We start from the raw sequence: 18,623 nt of genomic DNA on the forward strand, positions 1-18,623 counted from the left end.
GCAGAGACAGGAAGATGGCGAGTTCAAAGCCAGCCTCAGCAATTTAGCAAGGTCTAAGCAACTCGGTGAAACCCTGTCTCTAAAATACAAAAAAGGGCTGGAGATGTAAATCAGTGGTTAAATGTCCCTGAGTTCAATCCCCGATACCAAAAAACAATAATCTGGAAGGGCTAGAGTGTAGTTCAGTGGTAGAGCACTTGTGTAGAATGCATGATGCTCTTGGGTTCCACCCCAGCTCTGCAAAAATAAATAAATAAATAAACAAACAAACAAATAAATAAATAAATAAGAATAATTCAGGGGTGAGAAAGAACCACAGAAAGAGAAGGCTTCAGAATCAAAGTAGGAACAAAAAATACTAACTTCACATGTCTAAGGAAACAATAAGAATCTGTTTTATCACAGCTTGCACAACAGCAGTGCCACATCCCCTGGTGACTTTCATAACAATCTTGGCTCCTGTAGATTTGGGGGAAGGGACCAAGAAGGCTCAGCGGGTTCTGCATAGTGCTCAGGAACCCAGCCCCAGAGTTTGACCAGTATTCAAATTCAATGTAGCTCTACCCTTCAATTATGGTGTGACCTTGGTAAGTTATTTCACTCTTTTTTAGATTCTATATCCATAAAATAAGGCTAAAAATAGGACTTTGGAGGATTAAATGGATTATGAAAAACAATGTTCTTAGCAGAGTGTCTACCGGTATCAACATGCAATGAATGCTTACTGTGAGATGTAGTAAGCTACATGAGGAATGCTTTTTCTTCTTAGGAGTCATTATGATCGCCATGTCACCCAACAAAATCAGAAGCGTGGGCTACAAAGTGATAATGGACAGAGCTATAAAATTAACTGGAAGGCTGGAATATAGTAAGTAGTTAAATCAGATCATTTCAAAATCTCTGTTACTGTGTACGAATAGAGAAAGTAAAGTTTCTCTTTTCTAAAGACTGAAACTGTTATGAGAGAAAGAGAATGTATGTTACAATATAAATATCATAAATGTTATGGAAGGAGAAACTAAGGAGGTGAGGTTGTCATCACCCTGTCAGTCCACACTTCATTTAGGAGTGCATCAGAAGATTCCAAGCCGCAGGAGGGGGCTGGCCCCACATGCCTCAGCAGACTGTGGATCCCAGGCCAGCAGGAGAAAGAGAAAGCTGTCGAGTGCCCCCTGTTGGTAAGGCAGAGGTGGCAGGTGAGCTGCCCATGCCTATGGCTTCAGAGCCTTATACCAACTCACACTTTTACCAACTTACACAGGAGTAAGAGCAGCATTCTGACTTCTTTTAGAGACAGAATCTTACCCCAGCTGACCTCATCTCCTAGACCCCGATATGCTGAGTCCATGGAAAACACTCATAGGGCATTGTTACTTAGCACTGAATCGGCAAGTCTGGGGTAGGGCCTGGATTCTTTCATTTATTTAATTTATTTGGTTGTCGATGGACTTTTATTTTATTGATTTACTTATACGCAGTGCTGAGAATCAAACCTAGGGCCTCACACGTGCGAGGCAAGCGCTTTACCACTGAGCTACAACCCCAGCCCTGATTCTGCTTTTTGCCAGGCTCCTGGGTTCTGTCATGCTCCTGGTCTGAGGATGACCCTTTTCTAGGCTAAGGATGTAGAATTCATGGCCTGGCACTTTAAGGGCCATGAGGACTGGGATACATTTACACTGGCTTTCATGTCAACCATTGGCTGACAGATACTCTGAGGTGGGGTTATTTGCAGGCATTTCCAAGAAGCCCAGTCAGAGGAACAGAGCTGCTTTCTAAGACTCCAGAGAGGTCAATGAATAAGTTCAAACCACCAGCATCTGCTGCATTTACTGGGTACTGATTATGCACCAGTCTGCGAGGGATAGAGCTGGGAAAAAGAAAAGGGATACCACTTGCTGCAGTTGTCAATTTAGTAGTAAACCAAGTAAGTGGACACATACATCATCTCTTACTTAGGGTAAATGAGAAAAATAATGTCCCAAAGTGTGAACACAATGGTGGCAGGGAGTGCAATTTGCAATTCTGGATTGATCCCCCTGATAAGCTGATACTTGAATAAAGATGTTAAAAAATGACAGTGAACCCAGGGATATCTTAGAAAAGAATACTCCAGGTAGAGGTGTGAGCAAGGGCAAAGGCTCTAGTGGACTGGGCAGGTTCAAGGAAGAGGAGGCCAGTGTTGCCAGAGAAAGGCAGCAAATTAGAAGGTAGTGGGAATGGGGTCCGAAAGGGTGTGGTAGGGGGATCCTGTGGCTTGCAGCAGACGACTTAAGGTTTTCACTTTTAATCTGAGTGACTTGGAAGGCTTTGGGGAGTGGGGGTTGGAGAGAGGAGGACACAGTGTGACTTTGGGCTGTAGTGTTAAGAAATAGCTGGGGCTGGGGGAGGGGGGCAGTGGCAGCAGGGAGCACAGTTGAAGGGCTACTGACCAAACTGGGAAGAGAACAGGCTGGGGGCTTGGACTAAAATATTCCTACTTGCTGTATTAGGGGTTCTCCATTCCCCCTCTTGCAGTTAATATAGAGGGTTGTCCATTGTCATTTCTTGGCCCACACTTCTGATCTTTGTTGGATAATGTTGGTCATTAGCAGTCACTATGTCAGCAAGGTGGAGAGTAAAACATCCTAGGATTATAGATAGTGGTTGAAAACAGACCAAATGAGTTTTGCTTTTGTACATTGACAAATCAAATATATGGTATAAGGAAAAAACAACAGTCAAGAATTATTCTAAGGTTTAACCAACTGAATAAGCAAGTCTGCTATTATCTGAGACAGGAAAGATGAAAGAGAAAATCTCAGGGACTATCCAGGACTCAGGTGGGTGTGCATAATGTTTCAGCTATCCGGTCAACATTCATGAGAATGTCAAGAAGATGACTAGTTTCAGAGATCTAGAGCTTGAAGAGGATACACAGGCAGGAGATGAGAACGTGGGAGTCATCTGCCTATAGACTGTATTTAGAGCCCTAAGGTTCTGTTTCTGAGCATATCAAAATTGTGCTATTGAGCAAAGAAGAGGAGGAGGGAACTAAAGATTGAGCAGAACATGAAACAGAATTACTCAGGAAGACCCAAATGGAGTGGGCAGGGAAGGAAAGGAATCCCCAGTAGAGGTATCCCAGAGAAGAAGAATGATCAACATAAGGAGCACGTCTGTCGATGAAAGGAGGGGGAAGGACAGACACAGATTTGCCAATGCAGAGGCCATCAGAGACCTGGACAGGAGCAGGCTTTGTGGAGCAGAGACAGGATGAAGGACTCACTGAAGGGAGTTCAAGAGTGAATAAGAAAATAGAACAAACAGAAAGGCACCCAAGGGTTTGCTGCGAAATGGAGGAGAGAAAATGAGATCATAATTGGAAGGGGAATTTTTTTTTTTCTCTACAAGGGGGAAAATAATGGTGGGGTGTAGGATGCTGTGGTTGATCCAGTAGCAAAGAGCAATCACTGATGATGAAGGAGAGTGAAGAAGGGATTGCTGAGGTAGAAACAAGGAAGAGGATCAGCAGGGCTTTCAGGGGCCTAGTGTTAGCTCAGAACATGGATTAAAAATAAAACAAAATACAAGAGGAAAGGTCAACAGCAGACATGGTTATGTCACTGTGATCTGAAATTTAATCTGATTTTACTCTCTTGTTTCTAAATTGGCTATTAATAAACATAGGTCAGAAGAAAACCACCCAACATTCAATTATGTCAGAGGTCACTCCCCCAAGGAATTCTGAAAAAGACTGAAAGGGTAAAGTGATTACTTTTATATAATAATTTGTGGCTTGCTAAAAATATATTTTGGAATAATGTGTATTTGATCCATCATATTTAATGTAAAAAAGAGAGGGCCTCTAATGGTAACAAATAAAAACATTTAGAAAGAGTATCTCCATTATATGTCATGGTGAATGTCACTAGCTAAGCCTGTCTTCTAGTACATTTTTCAACGGTGTGATAGTATTTATTTACCCTATGTTATTAGAAACTGAATAGTCACTAGCCTTCAATTTTCACATCAATTGCAGGGAAATAAAAAAGATTCCATTTCTACACAATCTGGAATTGAAATTGACTTAGCATCTTGGAACTGTCAAAAATTTCTTTTACGAAAAGGTTTGCTTTACAGAGACTATAAAGCAAGTGTCATCCTTGACACTTGCCTTCTATATTCACGCCACAGGCCTGAGGAAAAGAAACGTTAAAGAACGTCAGAAAAGGTCTTAGAAAGACGCAGCCGTCATGCTCTGTGCCTCCTCTGGCGTCCTTTGCAGTCAGCTTCCGTGCTCTAGATGTCAGGGGGTCTCTATTTAAAAGTGCTAACAAGGAAGAGCATACTTGAAAATATGATATCAGCTCTCCCAGAACTTGTCTTTGCTATCAGGTCAGTCTGACACTTATTTTCCAGTGTTAGAAAAAAGGGTGTGTGTGTTGGGGGGGGGGACCTCCGTTTCGATTCAAATCAAAAGATGCATACATTAAGCCCTTGGGATTTACAAATTCAAAACATAGTCCAAGGAAACGTCCCAGGATGGGCATTTATCAAACAGAGCTATGCTTTGTCCAGGTAACAAATAAGAAGACAAATGAAATTATGCAAAATTTACTTAGAGTTCTTTCTTCATTACAAAGTACTGCCCTTTGGTTTCATTTAGAGAGGCATAGTCTTCTACATGCTTATTTTAACTGCATTCCTGATATCCCCAGCAGATTGCATAGGATGCCATTCAATCTTACCAATGTGAAACTGGCCACATTAACCTACATGGAAATTATATCCAAGTCATAAAGAACTCCAGGTCCTGATATTTCTGACATGAGCAAATTCATGTGTATCTCCTTTGAATACAGGTGAGGTGAGGATTTTCCCCACAACGGAGTGGGATGAGGGTGGGACTGCAAACCACGGCCCAGTCTGAACTGAGTTAAATCCTTCTCACACACACTCAGCCCAATTCCATAAGACCCTTTATTAAATGGTTTTCTTTTTCACATTTATTTTTAATTAGGATGCTAACATTCTCAGGAAACAGAGCTAACTAGAAAGTCTTTGAAATCCCAAGGGGCCACGAATAATGGAGGGATTGTGAATTATGGCTTCTTCCAAGGCAGGGAACTTTCTCCCACAGTAAGGGTAGTCTAAACTCTACCTATAGTAACTAGCCTTTGGATGTGAAATTGAAACACTTGGTCAGGCAGACTCTTTCCAGAAATATCCATAAAAGAGGGTGCACTTCATGACTTACAGTCTCAGCAGACCTTGGGATTACTATTTGCCAAAGTAGCTCTACTTTTATGCACTGGCAGAAGTTGCTGGTTCAGCCATCCCAGAACAAAGAAATTTATTTTCTCAACCCCTTGTTTTTTGTCTAAACTTTATAATGCATAGAGGGAATAAATTTGGTCAAAAAAGATGCCTTCAGACTGGACCATTTGGTCACTGATCTGTGTTCTCTTGCCTTTCAACCTGGATGGGTGACCTCTGCAACCCACATATCTCATTGCCTCTATCCTGTTCATTCTCTGCCTGTCTGTATTCCCAAGCCACCATGTTACACAGGAAACCAAACCAGTGGTGATACTTTGAATAATCTTGGAAGCACTGGTTCTGACATCCAAATGGTGTATGCTGATGATTTCTGAATACGCCAGCAGCCAGGACTATGGTTTTCCACTAAGATATGATTTTAAGGGGCTGACTTAAAATACATAGGAAAAAAACTTGTCTCTGCCTTTTGAAGCAGTCATTTAAACCCCCAAGCTTGAAATCATGATAAAAAAGTTCCAAATTGATTAATATGGAAATTACCAAACCATCAAAACTGCTGATGTCGTAAACAAAATTCGTCAACAAAATTCATTGAAAGTAAATTTATTGTTTGTTTTAAAAAAAACAACTGTGTAACACGTGCTGCTCATGACATTTTTGAATCTGGTTTGTTGTTCATCTCTTCTCAGGCTTCAGTTTGGCAAGGCTAAACGAGAAACACGGTACAGACACAGTTAGTAAGCACGAGTAAGGAAGCAAAAATAACACGTGTTTGCTATTCTCTCAAACCTGAGATGTGCCACCCAAATAGTAGTGAAGTTATAATACCTGAGCATGTTCCTTATATTCTGAAAATGATTACATCTTTAAAAGAGGTATATCTGATTTCAACCAAATGAGGTTTCAGACCAAGTTATCTATTTCCTCTTACAGAACTTAATAAAACAATATGGCAGGGGCCAGGGGAATTATTTTGAATGCGTAACTGTAAGGTTCTGTTTTAATGGTAATATTGCAACCTTACTCTTGCTTTAGCTTCCCCCAGCAATCAGTTCTTAACTACTACATACAGACTACAGCAAGGAATAAACCTGTAGCATAGACAGGTTACTTCTAAAAACCTTCAGTTTCAGGGTACATGCAATTCTCTGACATTCAAATGATAATAGTTGCAATTTTATACCAAAGCAGTTTCAAATTGCACTCACTCTAAAGCTTTTAAAAAAAAAAGCTCATAATTTTTAAAAAGTCTTAATATCTGAGAAGGCAGGATTTTATGATCATGTTGATCATTTCTATTTGGCGATGAAAACTAAGACCAAAACATGTGCTTAAAAATGCTCTAGCTTTCCTTTAAAAATGTACATTTAAATCATTATACCTATCTCCCTCACCTAAAATAAATATTGAGTTACCTCTTCACAGACAACCTCATACAATGGCAGAATTCTCAGAAATATTTTATAGTATGAAATTTGAATAGCCACACATCTGAGCCTCAAAAATGAACAAAGACTCAAAATTCCAGACCTTCCCCTGCTCTACGGTTCACATGCAGACTGGTTGCATTCACAAGTTATGTTTACCCGTTTGTAAGTACACTCAGGTTTCTTAGATACAAAGCCAGTTTAATTAAGGCAATGGGAGTTCCTTGTGTGCCAAAGAAGATGCAATATGTACAAGGATAAATTAATACAAACATGCGTCCCTTTGCATTTGTTATTTGATTCCTTATATATTTAAATTTGTGATTTAAAACTTGCATTAAGGCAGCTTTTGCCCTTCATATACTCCATAATTTATACACAGAAGAAGGATTCATAGGAGTCACAACATTCTTTCCTAAAGCTATTTATCAATAATTAAGTTATTTTTGTGACTACCATTCAGTGTGTGAAATAGAAAACCATGCCATCTGTATATGCCAATGACTAAAAATACCTCCTCAATGGACCATTAACTTCCTTTAGTAAGTTTTTTTAAAATATTGTCTTTCTGTTTGGCCCTCATTGTATTTAACAAAAAATGAATGTCAGATAACCTGTAGAAGTAGGAACAGGATGAGTGTGTGTGTGTGTGTGTGTGTGTGTGTGTGTGTGTGTGTACGTGTGCATGCATGCATCTGTGTGTACATGCACATGATGAGAGAAACAGGATGGGCAGTGGAGGAGTGAGCCTGGTTTTGAAGGAAAACACGACTTTGTCAAGCCGACTAAAGAGAAAAGGCTTATACGCTGACACATTTATCTAGAAAGCTAGACTCCCAAAATCTAAAGCAAGTAACACTTTTCTTTTTGTTATGTGAACCACAAAAGAAAAACAATAATCACAGACACACCACTGCCTAGTCCCTGCCCAGCCCATCATAGCAGCACCTCTTATGAACTATAGAAAGAAACGTTCATGCATATACACCTTTTGATTGAGCTATTTCAAAGCACCACTGCTAAGAAAATCATATCCTATTCTCCTCAAAAGAACAAAGAGAAAGGAAGAAACTAATTTTAAAATTTTACTATCTTCGACTATGTTGTTTTAAAAAGAACAAAACATAAAAAGAATCAACTAGAGGGGTGGTCTCAAATAATCAGATCCAATAGGTATGAAAGACTGTTTAAAAATGTTTTTAAAAATCTAACAACACTTAAATAGTAATGACATATAATAATGCTAGGAAGCCAGAACTGCAAGCCAACAAAAAAAGAAAGAAAAAAAAACTTCTTTTATGTTTAATAGATAATGCTAAATTCATTTTCAAGGAGCACAGTTTGGCAAACTTTAGTCCTACAGGGCTGAGGCTTGTGATCAGATAGAATGCAGTCACCAGCAAGGGTTCTAGACAAGATACTGGGACTCTGCTCAGTTCTTCCATTCCCCACCATGTGGCAGCATGCTGTTCTCCTGAGAGATAAGTTCTGTTTCCTAGAATTCATAGACTTCCCTGGTGTAAATCCTTTCTCCATGGCTGATTTTAAGCTACCAGTATGTCATCACTGGACACAGTGCTGGGAAGAGCAGGACAGTAATCACCAGTGTGCAGTATTAACATATGCCCATACAGCAGGTGTAGATCATCTCAGAAGCTGGGATCATAGTATGGTAAAAGTAATTAGGAAATGATGAATTTTGAATATTAATTATTTCTGATTTTTATTCGATCTACTTAATTTTAAATAAGGGTTAGGCTTAACAATGATTTGCAAAATTTATAAAAACTGCTCTCATAAATAAATGTGGGCTGACTTTAGCAAACCACTGATTCCAAGTATCCAGAGAAGTTTAGATATCTATGATTTTCTTACCAGCCATTGTTAAATACTGGAAAAATATTAGCCTCATGCATACTAGGCAAGCACTCTACCTCTGAGCCACAACCCCAGCCCAAGAGTAAACAGGTTTTTGAAGTTATAAATGGGTCAATTTTTTTTTACTACAAGGCTGACTTTCTTTACAGATTATAGGTAAAGTTTATGGATTTAGAACTAGAGAAAATATCATATAATGTTCTGCTGGCCATTTAAGAAAAAGAGGGTCAGGAAGTGTTCACCATCCCTTTAAAACAATATACATTTTGCCCACAGCCTACTCCTCTGGCCCCAAATTGTAAGTCTACCATTGAAGTTGCAAATTGCAGACAAAGATGATTTATAATTAATGTAATCCCAAAAGACTGGAAGTTTGTTTACCCATTACATCATATCAAGTCCAGATAAATGTTGGTTGATGAATGAAAACTAACAAGCCATTAGTTTTCAATATGCCTTCAAGAGAGCCCTGGAAATGTGACTATGCTGCATTCTTACAGGAGGTTCCCTTCCATCTATTATTCTCTAATTTAAAGAAGACAGTAGCACAAATTCCTTAAATTTTAATTAATGGACAGCAGCCTTATGTCTGTGCATTGTGTAGGTGCTAGTTTCTGAGCTGTCAGATTGCATATATGGAAAGAAAAGCCCCCTGGCTAACACAGGAGCTGAAACAAAGTGGCAGTAAGAGCTATTTCATTCTGTAAATATTTTTGGACATGGAATATAATGAAGAAAGATGATTTGACTGAAAATGGATTTGGAAGGAGCAGTATATAAACAAGAAAAAGTCTAATGAAGAACGATGAAGATACCACTGCTCTGAATCTTTGGGGAGAGAAATGAATCCTATTTTAAACTAAAGATAATACTGTGAACAGGCTAGATTTTTGTTTAATGTGAATCTATAGTTTCCTTCTTCCATGCACTTGACTTAAATACATCTACAGAACACAACTGCTGTGTTGCATAACCTTCCAGCTGAGCCCTGATTCCTCAACTTTCCAGACCTGACCTATCTATAACACCGTGAGTTATTGAGGTCAACCTAAGGATCGTAAATCAGAGAATTCCATGAAAATAAAAACTCTTGTTCACATTTTGCAATTAAAAACAAGTTAAAAGAATGTAGGATATCTACTTTTTGAAAAGTCAAGAGGCTGTGTTGTATGTTTTCAATTTTAAACCATCATCTTGATATGTTTAGGGCTTTAATTTATGGAACAATCAAGCAATCTTTATATTTAACATTAAATGCCCGAATATTATAAATCACCTTAGATGAACATTTATGGGGGAGTTTCAGTGAAACTTCTGAACAACTTGTCACTTTTATTGTATAGCAATGATTTGTAAAAAATGATATGCTAAGTAATCCTAGAGTATAATTTAGGGACACAAAAACAACTGTCAAGAAACAGGCAGAAACTACATTTAATGAAATCTTTACAGACTAAAGTAATAAGTATTAAATTAATCAACACAGCTTAATTGAAGCTCTATCTGTAACGTTTTTTATTACACTTGTTATTAATGAACCTTTAAATGCTACCACTAACTTGAGCTCTGTGTTAAATTTAAATAATGAACCATTGTTCCCACACACAAAAAAAGAACAAACACTGCTTTAATAGCCCTTTGTTTCAATGGGCCTCTTCCTCTTGTACAGAGTGAAGACACAGAGGACTCCCTCTTTCTTCTCCAGGGTTATTTACATGGTTGGCAAGATATCAATGTTGAAGGCTGCTGAAATAACTAAAGCAAAATCCTTAAAAAAAAATAGAAATGCAGCAGCTAAGACTGGAAATGATAAAAGAATTTCGGTTGACTTCAAAGATACTGTTTTCAAATCTGTGCTTCTTGTGTTTTTTTATTTAAACCTCACAGTCATATACAGTCATGTGACACCTAACATTTTGGTAAACCACGGACCACACATATAACAGCATATACCACATAGCCGAGCATGCGGTAGGCTATACCACATAAGTTCCAAGATGTTTGCATAATGATGAAACCACCACTTCTGAGATGCATTTCTCAGAAGGTATCCTTACTGTTAAGTGGCACATGACTGTATATCTAAGGGTGCTCTAGTTGATGGTGGTAAAGACTTACCTGAACATGTCTCCCAAACCCTTCAGCATTCCCTTCTTAGCTTTCATTTTATCCTTTTCCTTTTCTCTATCTTTTTTCTTCTCTTTTCCAGTTTTGTCCTTTTTCCTATCAGTCTTGTCCCCTTTTTCTTGGTTCCCATTCATTTGTCTCTCCAGAGAGTGCGAAGGCTGATCACTGGCTGTGGAAACCGATTCTCTCCCTGATCGTGAACTTTCTTCTGTGTCTTCTTCCACTGGACAGAAAAATAAAATAAAGATAAGGAATATGGTGAATCACAGCCACAAAAATAAGTAGGCAAAAATGTTTGAGAACTTTACTTTCCCACATTTTCTACAGCAAAATGGTTTCGGCCCTCAACTTTGATTGCAACACTATTTAATGTTGAGTAGAATTAGAAGGAAATATGGATTAGTCCCATGCACACATGTCTGTTACATATAGAGGACGCACCAATAGCAAGACAGAAGCAGCTTCCTGGCTAGATAGCTAGATGGTTCTGTATGCACAGTAACACCCTGGTTGCTACACAGCATGTAGCAGGGGAGGACTTCAACCCTCCTTACACAGCACAGACCTCTCAGGGTCTTTGCACTAATAGTGGCAAGATGAAAGAAAGAAAGAAAGCAAGTTTCCTTCCCCAAGTGCTTCCTTTCTTCTCAATTAAAGCAGCGTAGACACATCCTGATCCTTCATTAATTTGGAAAAGCACACTATTGTTAGCACAGGATTTCTTTCCTCAGGCTTCCAAACAGTTCCATTTATGATTTCTGGACACTAAGGAGTGAATTTTTTGGTTCATAACAACCACAGATACTCAAGGCCTCTGTAACATTTCTTATTATTGTTATTGCTAACATCATTAGTAAATGCTACTATATGTACTACAGGTTCTAATTGTCAATAATTTTGCATGGTTATCTGCATAAGGGTAGCTAAAAAGAAGGGGATGAAGCCATGAAAATCAATAAATCAATATCCCTCACTTCTTCATATTTTGCAGATAAAAGCTATAGTGATAACAATGTTCTTCTCTTTAGCCCATATTTTAAACATATGAAACAAGGGCAGTTCAAACTTTTTACATTTGAAAAAAGTGGCAAATAACTGAATTCTCTACCAATATGATTTGGGAAATGATATTTCCCAAATCATATTGTTATATTGTGTATATGTATGAGGATGTATGAATGAATACCACCATTATATATAATTATAATGCACCCATACAAGTATATGAAATATGTGAAAAGCATAGATGCATATAGTAACAGTCATTCTCAGCAATCTTTTCTGAGATTGGCTGCCTAAGATTATTTTCTAAATACATTAAGAACTATGGCATCTTCATTACTTCTTGAATTCCAAGGTCATTTTTTTGCAGCATCAACAAATAAAGCACAACTCACTTTGAGTTTCTAATAACACAGAATCAAGTAGGACAGTGAGGACTTTATCTCAAACTTTTGCAAGGACCTAACCTTAATATCTCATCAAGTGAAATTTGGTCTTGCCTTTCAACCAACCAAGGAGCACTTGAATTACCAAAACAAAGTATTAAGGGAATCGAACTAGCTAACATAGATTCAATATTTTTGTTTTCTGCTATTAAACCCTCACAAATCTAAGATTATCAGCTGATAGCACAGTCATGGCCAAGTAGTATAGTTTTGTTTTTTAAAAAACGATGTGAGCTACTTTAGAATAAAATAAAAAACAAAGGTGTACTATTCTTCTGCTTGACACATTTGGTTAAAAACATGAGCCAACATATTTTCTATCCCAGCAGGTCATGCCCTGTGTACAGCCAAAGAATAAAAACATCACTGTGTCTAAATCTGGAAGGTTCTTTGGAGGTCATTTAAACCAACCTCTTTCATTTGGCAGCAGCACCTTCACAGTCTGGGACTACTGTATCTACTGTGATATCACTGTACATTTGTACAGTGCAAGACCTTCATGCATTTCTTAGATCAACTCTGTGTGTGCCTGCTCAATTCCATGCTTCATACAGCATGTATTTGGGTGATCTATCATCCAGTCACTACACAGTCTGCCCAAAAGATAATTCCAGGAGTCAGCACTGCATTTCAAAAACCTGTTGCCAATCCCATGTGGACATTTAATGCTGTGACTTGTGGCTCTATTGACGAACTTATTCAGGAAGCTAGATCTAATGAGCACAGGACTATAGGCCAGCTATCTAACCCATATTGATGACTTTGGTCTTCCCTTATACTGGGGGATCTAATATGAGTCACCCTCCTCCAAAGGGCATGATGGCTGTTGGAAAATTTGCTTCTTTTCCTTTCTATCAATTAATATATAAAAAGTAATTGTGCAAGTTTGGCAGAGGAAGGCAGTTACTACTTTCAGATGGACCCAGTGAAAATACATATACTGAATTAAGGCAGTAATTATTTCTGGTATACACAGAGTAGGCAAAGAAAATCTTGGCCAGTTGACCCAAGGGCTTGCCAATTATGTATAGTCTTTTCAAAGGAGAGTTCCCCCAAGAAAATTCAAATATACTTTAAGCAGGGCTGCAGCATCCTGCCTAATACCCTCAAGCTTGGCTGTGTTCTATTTGCCTACTGTCCACTACTTCAATCCTATTTGGGTATGACCCCCAAATTCAAAATAATTGACCAAATCACTATAAAGCTGAAAAACTGAGGCCTATTACTATACTCAAGTGAGCTAAATGTATGTCAGTCAATGTTCTATAACTCCTACAGAGAAGCCACCTTTTGCTTATATTCCTAGAGCTCTTTGTACAATTTTTTTTATTATTGCACTTCTCATCTATGTCTGTTTCCCATTCTCCAGACTCTAGAAATGAGATCTAATAGGCAGACAGCAGCTGCAAATAAATGCCCACGGAAATAAAAAATGACTAGTAAAATCTGGACAGTGCCCTTTCCCAACCAAAGTTTTGTCAGATTTCTGAATATCATCATTTCTCTATCTTCAGGAAAATGCCCCCTCTCCCATAATCAAGCCTAACAAGGCTACCTCAACCCAACTACAGCAACACCAGGAACATCCATTGTAGGCAGTGAAATTCCAATTGGTTTCTGGTATATTTTTATGCTATTATTGTTAGTACTATACATATCCTCTAATGGATTTTACAATCCTCTACAATGTCTGAAACTATAAACAAAAAAACGAGCTCAATAAATGTAAATGACTTAGTCTTCCACAGCAACCATTATCATAAATCATGAATGGAAGTATCAGTAGCGATTCTGTTAGTTTTCTGCCTAATAGTTTTGGCAGGAGTTCAAGGGGCATATGTCTGCTCTTGGCTCCCTAACAGAATAAATGCAGTGCCTTCACAACTCACTATATGCTGAAGTCATGTTTGTTGCCAATTCTTTTCATATTCACAATAATTTTCTGGTATATGTAATACAACTTATTTTCTAAATTGGGTGAAATAGAAAAAGTATTAAATCATTTATTAACTTTGTGTGTTGTAACCACATTTTAAATGAAAACTCCTACCTCACTTTACTGCCCGAAGCAAGTGGACTGTTTAAAATGATACTTGCACATTTGAGGATTCTTTATGTTTGTTCTAATTTAGATAATACATTATCACAGAAACTCTACTGGGGGGGGGGCATGTACTGATCTAACTAATTCCTATGAATGCCAACTAATTAAAAATATTTAGCAATATGGAGTTTCATATGTACAAACATAAGATGTTCTTTTATACTATCACATTATATATGCTTCAAACTCAGAAATTATTTGATAGAGAAAAATAAGAATCATTTACGAAAAACTGCTCTGGCTTTTTAAAAGCTCAAATAAATTGGTTACATGTGTTTAATAAATATATATATATATATATTTAAAGTCACTAATAAGCTAGTCAAATTCTAAGTTTCAAAACCAATCTTTGTACATTTAATACTATCTTTATAATGAGGGCCATAAAATATTCTTATTCCCTTAAGTAGAAAAAAAAATTCATGTAAACAATTTTTCAACTAAGAAAAGTACCAGTAATATATCAGCAGTAAATGACTTGATCTATTGTGTTCATACATTAAATTACAATGCAAGAACTAATCATAAACTTACATTTGGATAATTTACTATTTTAAATGCTATATATAAATTTTTATATTTTCCACTTTAATTTTGTTCATCTTTACAGATTATTTGCTTTCCTTTTGCAGACACCATGAACAAAGAAAGATGATTATCTCCTTCCAAACAAATAGAAATGTCTATTTTTGACAACATTTCTGCCTGTTTTAACCTGCTCTGTGCACTGAACTCTCAGCTACTTTCCCATGTGATTACCTATAAAGACAGATATTTTCAAGTTTCTTTTTTTAAAGAAGGTAAAGTGTGAAGCTGCTTATTTCTCTTTCATGCAGTGCAGTCATTCTGTAATTAAGACATACCTAATTATCATGTTTTCAACAGATGCAAATCTAGCTCAATTAAAATTCTAGTCCATGTTACAAATTAAGCTACTCAATTCTGAAAGGTATCATGTTAGGACTGGGCCTCCAAGAAATTTGGAAAAGATTGGGCACTTAGGTATTAATGATTATGCAAAAAATGGTATTGGGTTTCAAGTGAAGTTCGACAGTTTCTTCCATCAATAGAATACATTTATCTAGTCATTCCAAATATTTTACTGTCAAAAAGTTGACTCCAAGCCATAGGGACATTAGTGAGTTCCCCCCATTGAGAAGTGATGCTATCATTGATACTGTAATGATCTCTGTTGCGTATCCAAATGCATTTCTCCCTTTCTTCTTCCCAGTGGAACTCTGATTGAGTTCAGGACTGTGACATAGCTCCAGGGGTAAATTCATTAAATTTAAACTAACCAATGGATGTCATCCTCCTATGAACTTGTTAGTCCAAGGGTATTAGAACAAGATTGATCCCAACAAACTAAATGAACATATTCTATGCTAGGTGCCACAACTTACTTCCTCAATTGGACAAGAAAGTAAAAAGTTCTTGACTGCTGAAATTACCAGGCACATAGGTTAAATTAGGAATAGCAGAACAGAGGGGTACAAAAATATTGGGTCTTTGATGACACTGCTGGAATATAAACCCTGATATGCCCAACTCTAAAACTCAGAAGACAATGCATTTCCTTACAGTTTAAGTTCACCTGAGTTAGCTGTGCTACTCAGTGCAGCTGGAAGCATCCTAATACGTACGCTGTCTAAATCAAACTTTAAAGCAATTGTGCAGTATCAACAGTTATTTATCAAGAGTGTAAGATTTAGAAATTAATATCATTTTAGGCAGTTCTGATAACTTTTCTAGATGGAAGTGAAATGTTCAATAGGCATAAACAAAAGAATTACAAAATTAAAATGATAATCTAACGTTATTTTTTACATAATACAACAGGTACTTTCCTCTGAGGACAAGGCATAAGGAAGCATCAGTAAATATTTGTTGAGTAAATGACCATATGAACAAAGAGCTGAAAATATGAAAAGCTATCTTTTTTTGCTCTCTATTTATAAAGAATTACCCTATGAATTTTAAAACTGTAATGGTAGAAATAGATTCTTTAGTAATTAACAATTTACTAAAAACCAAGTGTGAAGACTCTGCACAGGATTACTCATAGTCCTCACAGGGTACCATTTTAAAATAAAATTCAAAGTGGATTAAATTAATAAGACATCAACAATGAAGATTTCAGTGAACTCAGCAAACCTCCTGAGCATCACCAACTTCTATTCATTAATGATAGGTAAATAACAATGTAATAAAAATCAATAAGAGTACACTGCAAAAGTCCTACACAGTAACTGAGCATGTTGGGTACATAAATATTATTTCTGTTTCTTATTTTAGTTGATTATTTTGACTTTGGAAAAGGAAGAAAGAAGTAGGAAATGAACAGCTAGTGATACAGATGGTGTCGAATAACAGGATCTGCTGTTCTGGACTCTGACTTTTAACACAGAATGTTGAGCTCTTGGCAAGGGAAACAGGTTTTTCTGAACGCCAAATGTAATAATGATAATAATAATAATAATAATAATAATAAGAAGAAGAAGAAGAAGAAGAAGAAGAAGAAGCAGCAGCAGCAGCAGCAACATGAAACATGAAAACTTGAGAACCTTTTATACTAATATTATGGGGTGGGAATAATAATTAATATGATGAAGAACCAAGTGTATAACCATGAAAGGAGATAGAGAAGGAAAAAGTTGATATTTAGTAGGGTACTACAGAAGGAGTTTCAAAATAGGAGAAAAATTCAAATTCATGACCCCTAAGATGGTCTACTCTATTTTAGACTTGTTACATTTTATTTTTAACTTTTTTTTAGTTATACATGGGCACAATATCTTTATTTTGTTTATTTATTTTTATGTGGTGCTGAGGATTGAACCCAGTGCCTCACATTTGCGAGGCAAGTGCTCCGTCACTGAGCCACAATCCTAGCTCTGGACTTGAATTTTAAAATAATCTCTCAATACATATGGGTAGAGGGACAAAAACACTAGGATTGTTCTTCCAAAGGGTTTAAGACTTATTACTAAGTCACTTTTGTTCACTTTCACTCTGCATTCTAAACTTCTCTCTATTCCAGTCTCCCATATAAATTAGGTAGAAAGCTCCTAAAGGTAATGGTAGGATGTAACCTGTATCATTTCCCCCTTCCAACACAATGCTGCAGAACAGGAACAAGGAGGTCACACCCTTAGTTTTATGAATGCTTGCATATTTGCTTTTGGTTCCCAAATGATTTTTACATTTAAATGATGGTACACTGAGGATGTTTTCTGCCCAGTGGGACAATGGTATTTGAAAGCTTTCCTTTCAACAGTTGAGACCAAATGGAATGTTCATAATAATGAAAATGGTGACACCCATAACTCTACTGCAATTGTCATTTAAAATTTTATTCTATGCAAGGAGTGGGTTTAATGTCAACAAGACACAAAACATTATTTATTGTGTTAAAGAGATTAAGGTCCACTGATTAGAAACAAACAATATAAACACATACAGATATAATACAAAAGTGAACAGCTATCAATACTCTTACTTTTGTTTTTTCCTTTTTGAGAAATCAGAATTCCTGTCTCCCCAAATCCCCAGTATTTTTTAATTACCATGAAATATAATTCATATTGGAGGATCTCCAGACATTTCTTTATGTTAAAATACTTTAGCTGGGGCATAGCTCAGTGGTAGAGAACTGGCTGTGCATGAAAAAGGCCCTGGGTTTGATCCCAACCCCCCAAAACAAACAAAATCTCTATTTAAATAGTCTCAGATGCCACTTTATATAATCCAGGGTTTTAGAAAGTCAAGGGGAAACTAGATTGTTCAGGAAAAAGTGTAAAATGCACAGTGGTAAGGGATAGTGTAAACAATGTAAAATGCACACAGAGGTGCTGAGGCATTGTACATGGGACTGTGAGAAGATCTACTTAGGAAGAGTGTGTGATGTGAGCAAGAAGGAGCCACCCTGCTGGAGGGATGGTGAGAATAAGTGTGCAATTACAGAGCTTCCTGAGCAAATACACAGGCAGGAGGACCAGTCAGGAAATCCTAACAATAACTTCAGATATTAAATAATGAGGGTTCAGGCTAGATTGAAAAGAAGGAGTAAAATTAGATTTCAGGAGAAAAAATTAAGAATGCTTGGTAATGGAGTAGTTACACAGTGAGATAATAATTTCGACTTTCTGAGCCTGGAAGTGATAATGAAAGAAATCACATGAGCATCATCCATCTTTATGTGTACGATGCTAAGTGTTTAAATGCAGTTTCTTCTTTTTCTCTTCCACTGCCAAGTATCATTACTTACCTAGATTATTCCATTACTATTATATAAGTGATCTTCTTGCCACCAACATTGCTACTTGCTTTCCCTTCCCCCAAAAATCCATCCTCAAATCCATGGTCACCAAGTCATAT

General features: G+C 37.1%; 1 protein-coding gene across 16 annotated transcripts in view; it reads right to left on the reverse strand.

The window, feature by feature from the left end:
* Positions 1-18,623, reverse strand: part of PARD3 (par-3 family cell polarity regulator) — a 692,586-nt gene that overhangs the window by 213,446 nt on the left and 460,517 nt on the right. For 13 of the 16 annotated variants that reach the window (XM_081300388.1, XM_081300389.1, XM_081300386.1 and 10 more), the window contains one exon: positions 10,686-10,917. In XM_081300388.1, the coding sequence (XP_081156514.1) occupies positions 10,686-10,917 (232 nt within the window). Of the gene's footprint in view, positions 1-5,849; positions 5,969-10,685; positions 10,918-18,623 lie in introns of those variants that run through there. The other 3 variants (XM_081300377.1, XM_081300379.1, XM_081300378.1) reach the window with 1 other exon arrangement.

Source organism: Spermophilus citellus, assembly GCF_964194105.1.
Source record: "Spermophilus citellus genome assembly, chromosome: 6".
NCBI classification, from domain to species: domain Eukaryota; kingdom Metazoa; phylum Chordata; class Mammalia; order Rodentia; family Sciuridae; genus Spermophilus; species Spermophilus citellus.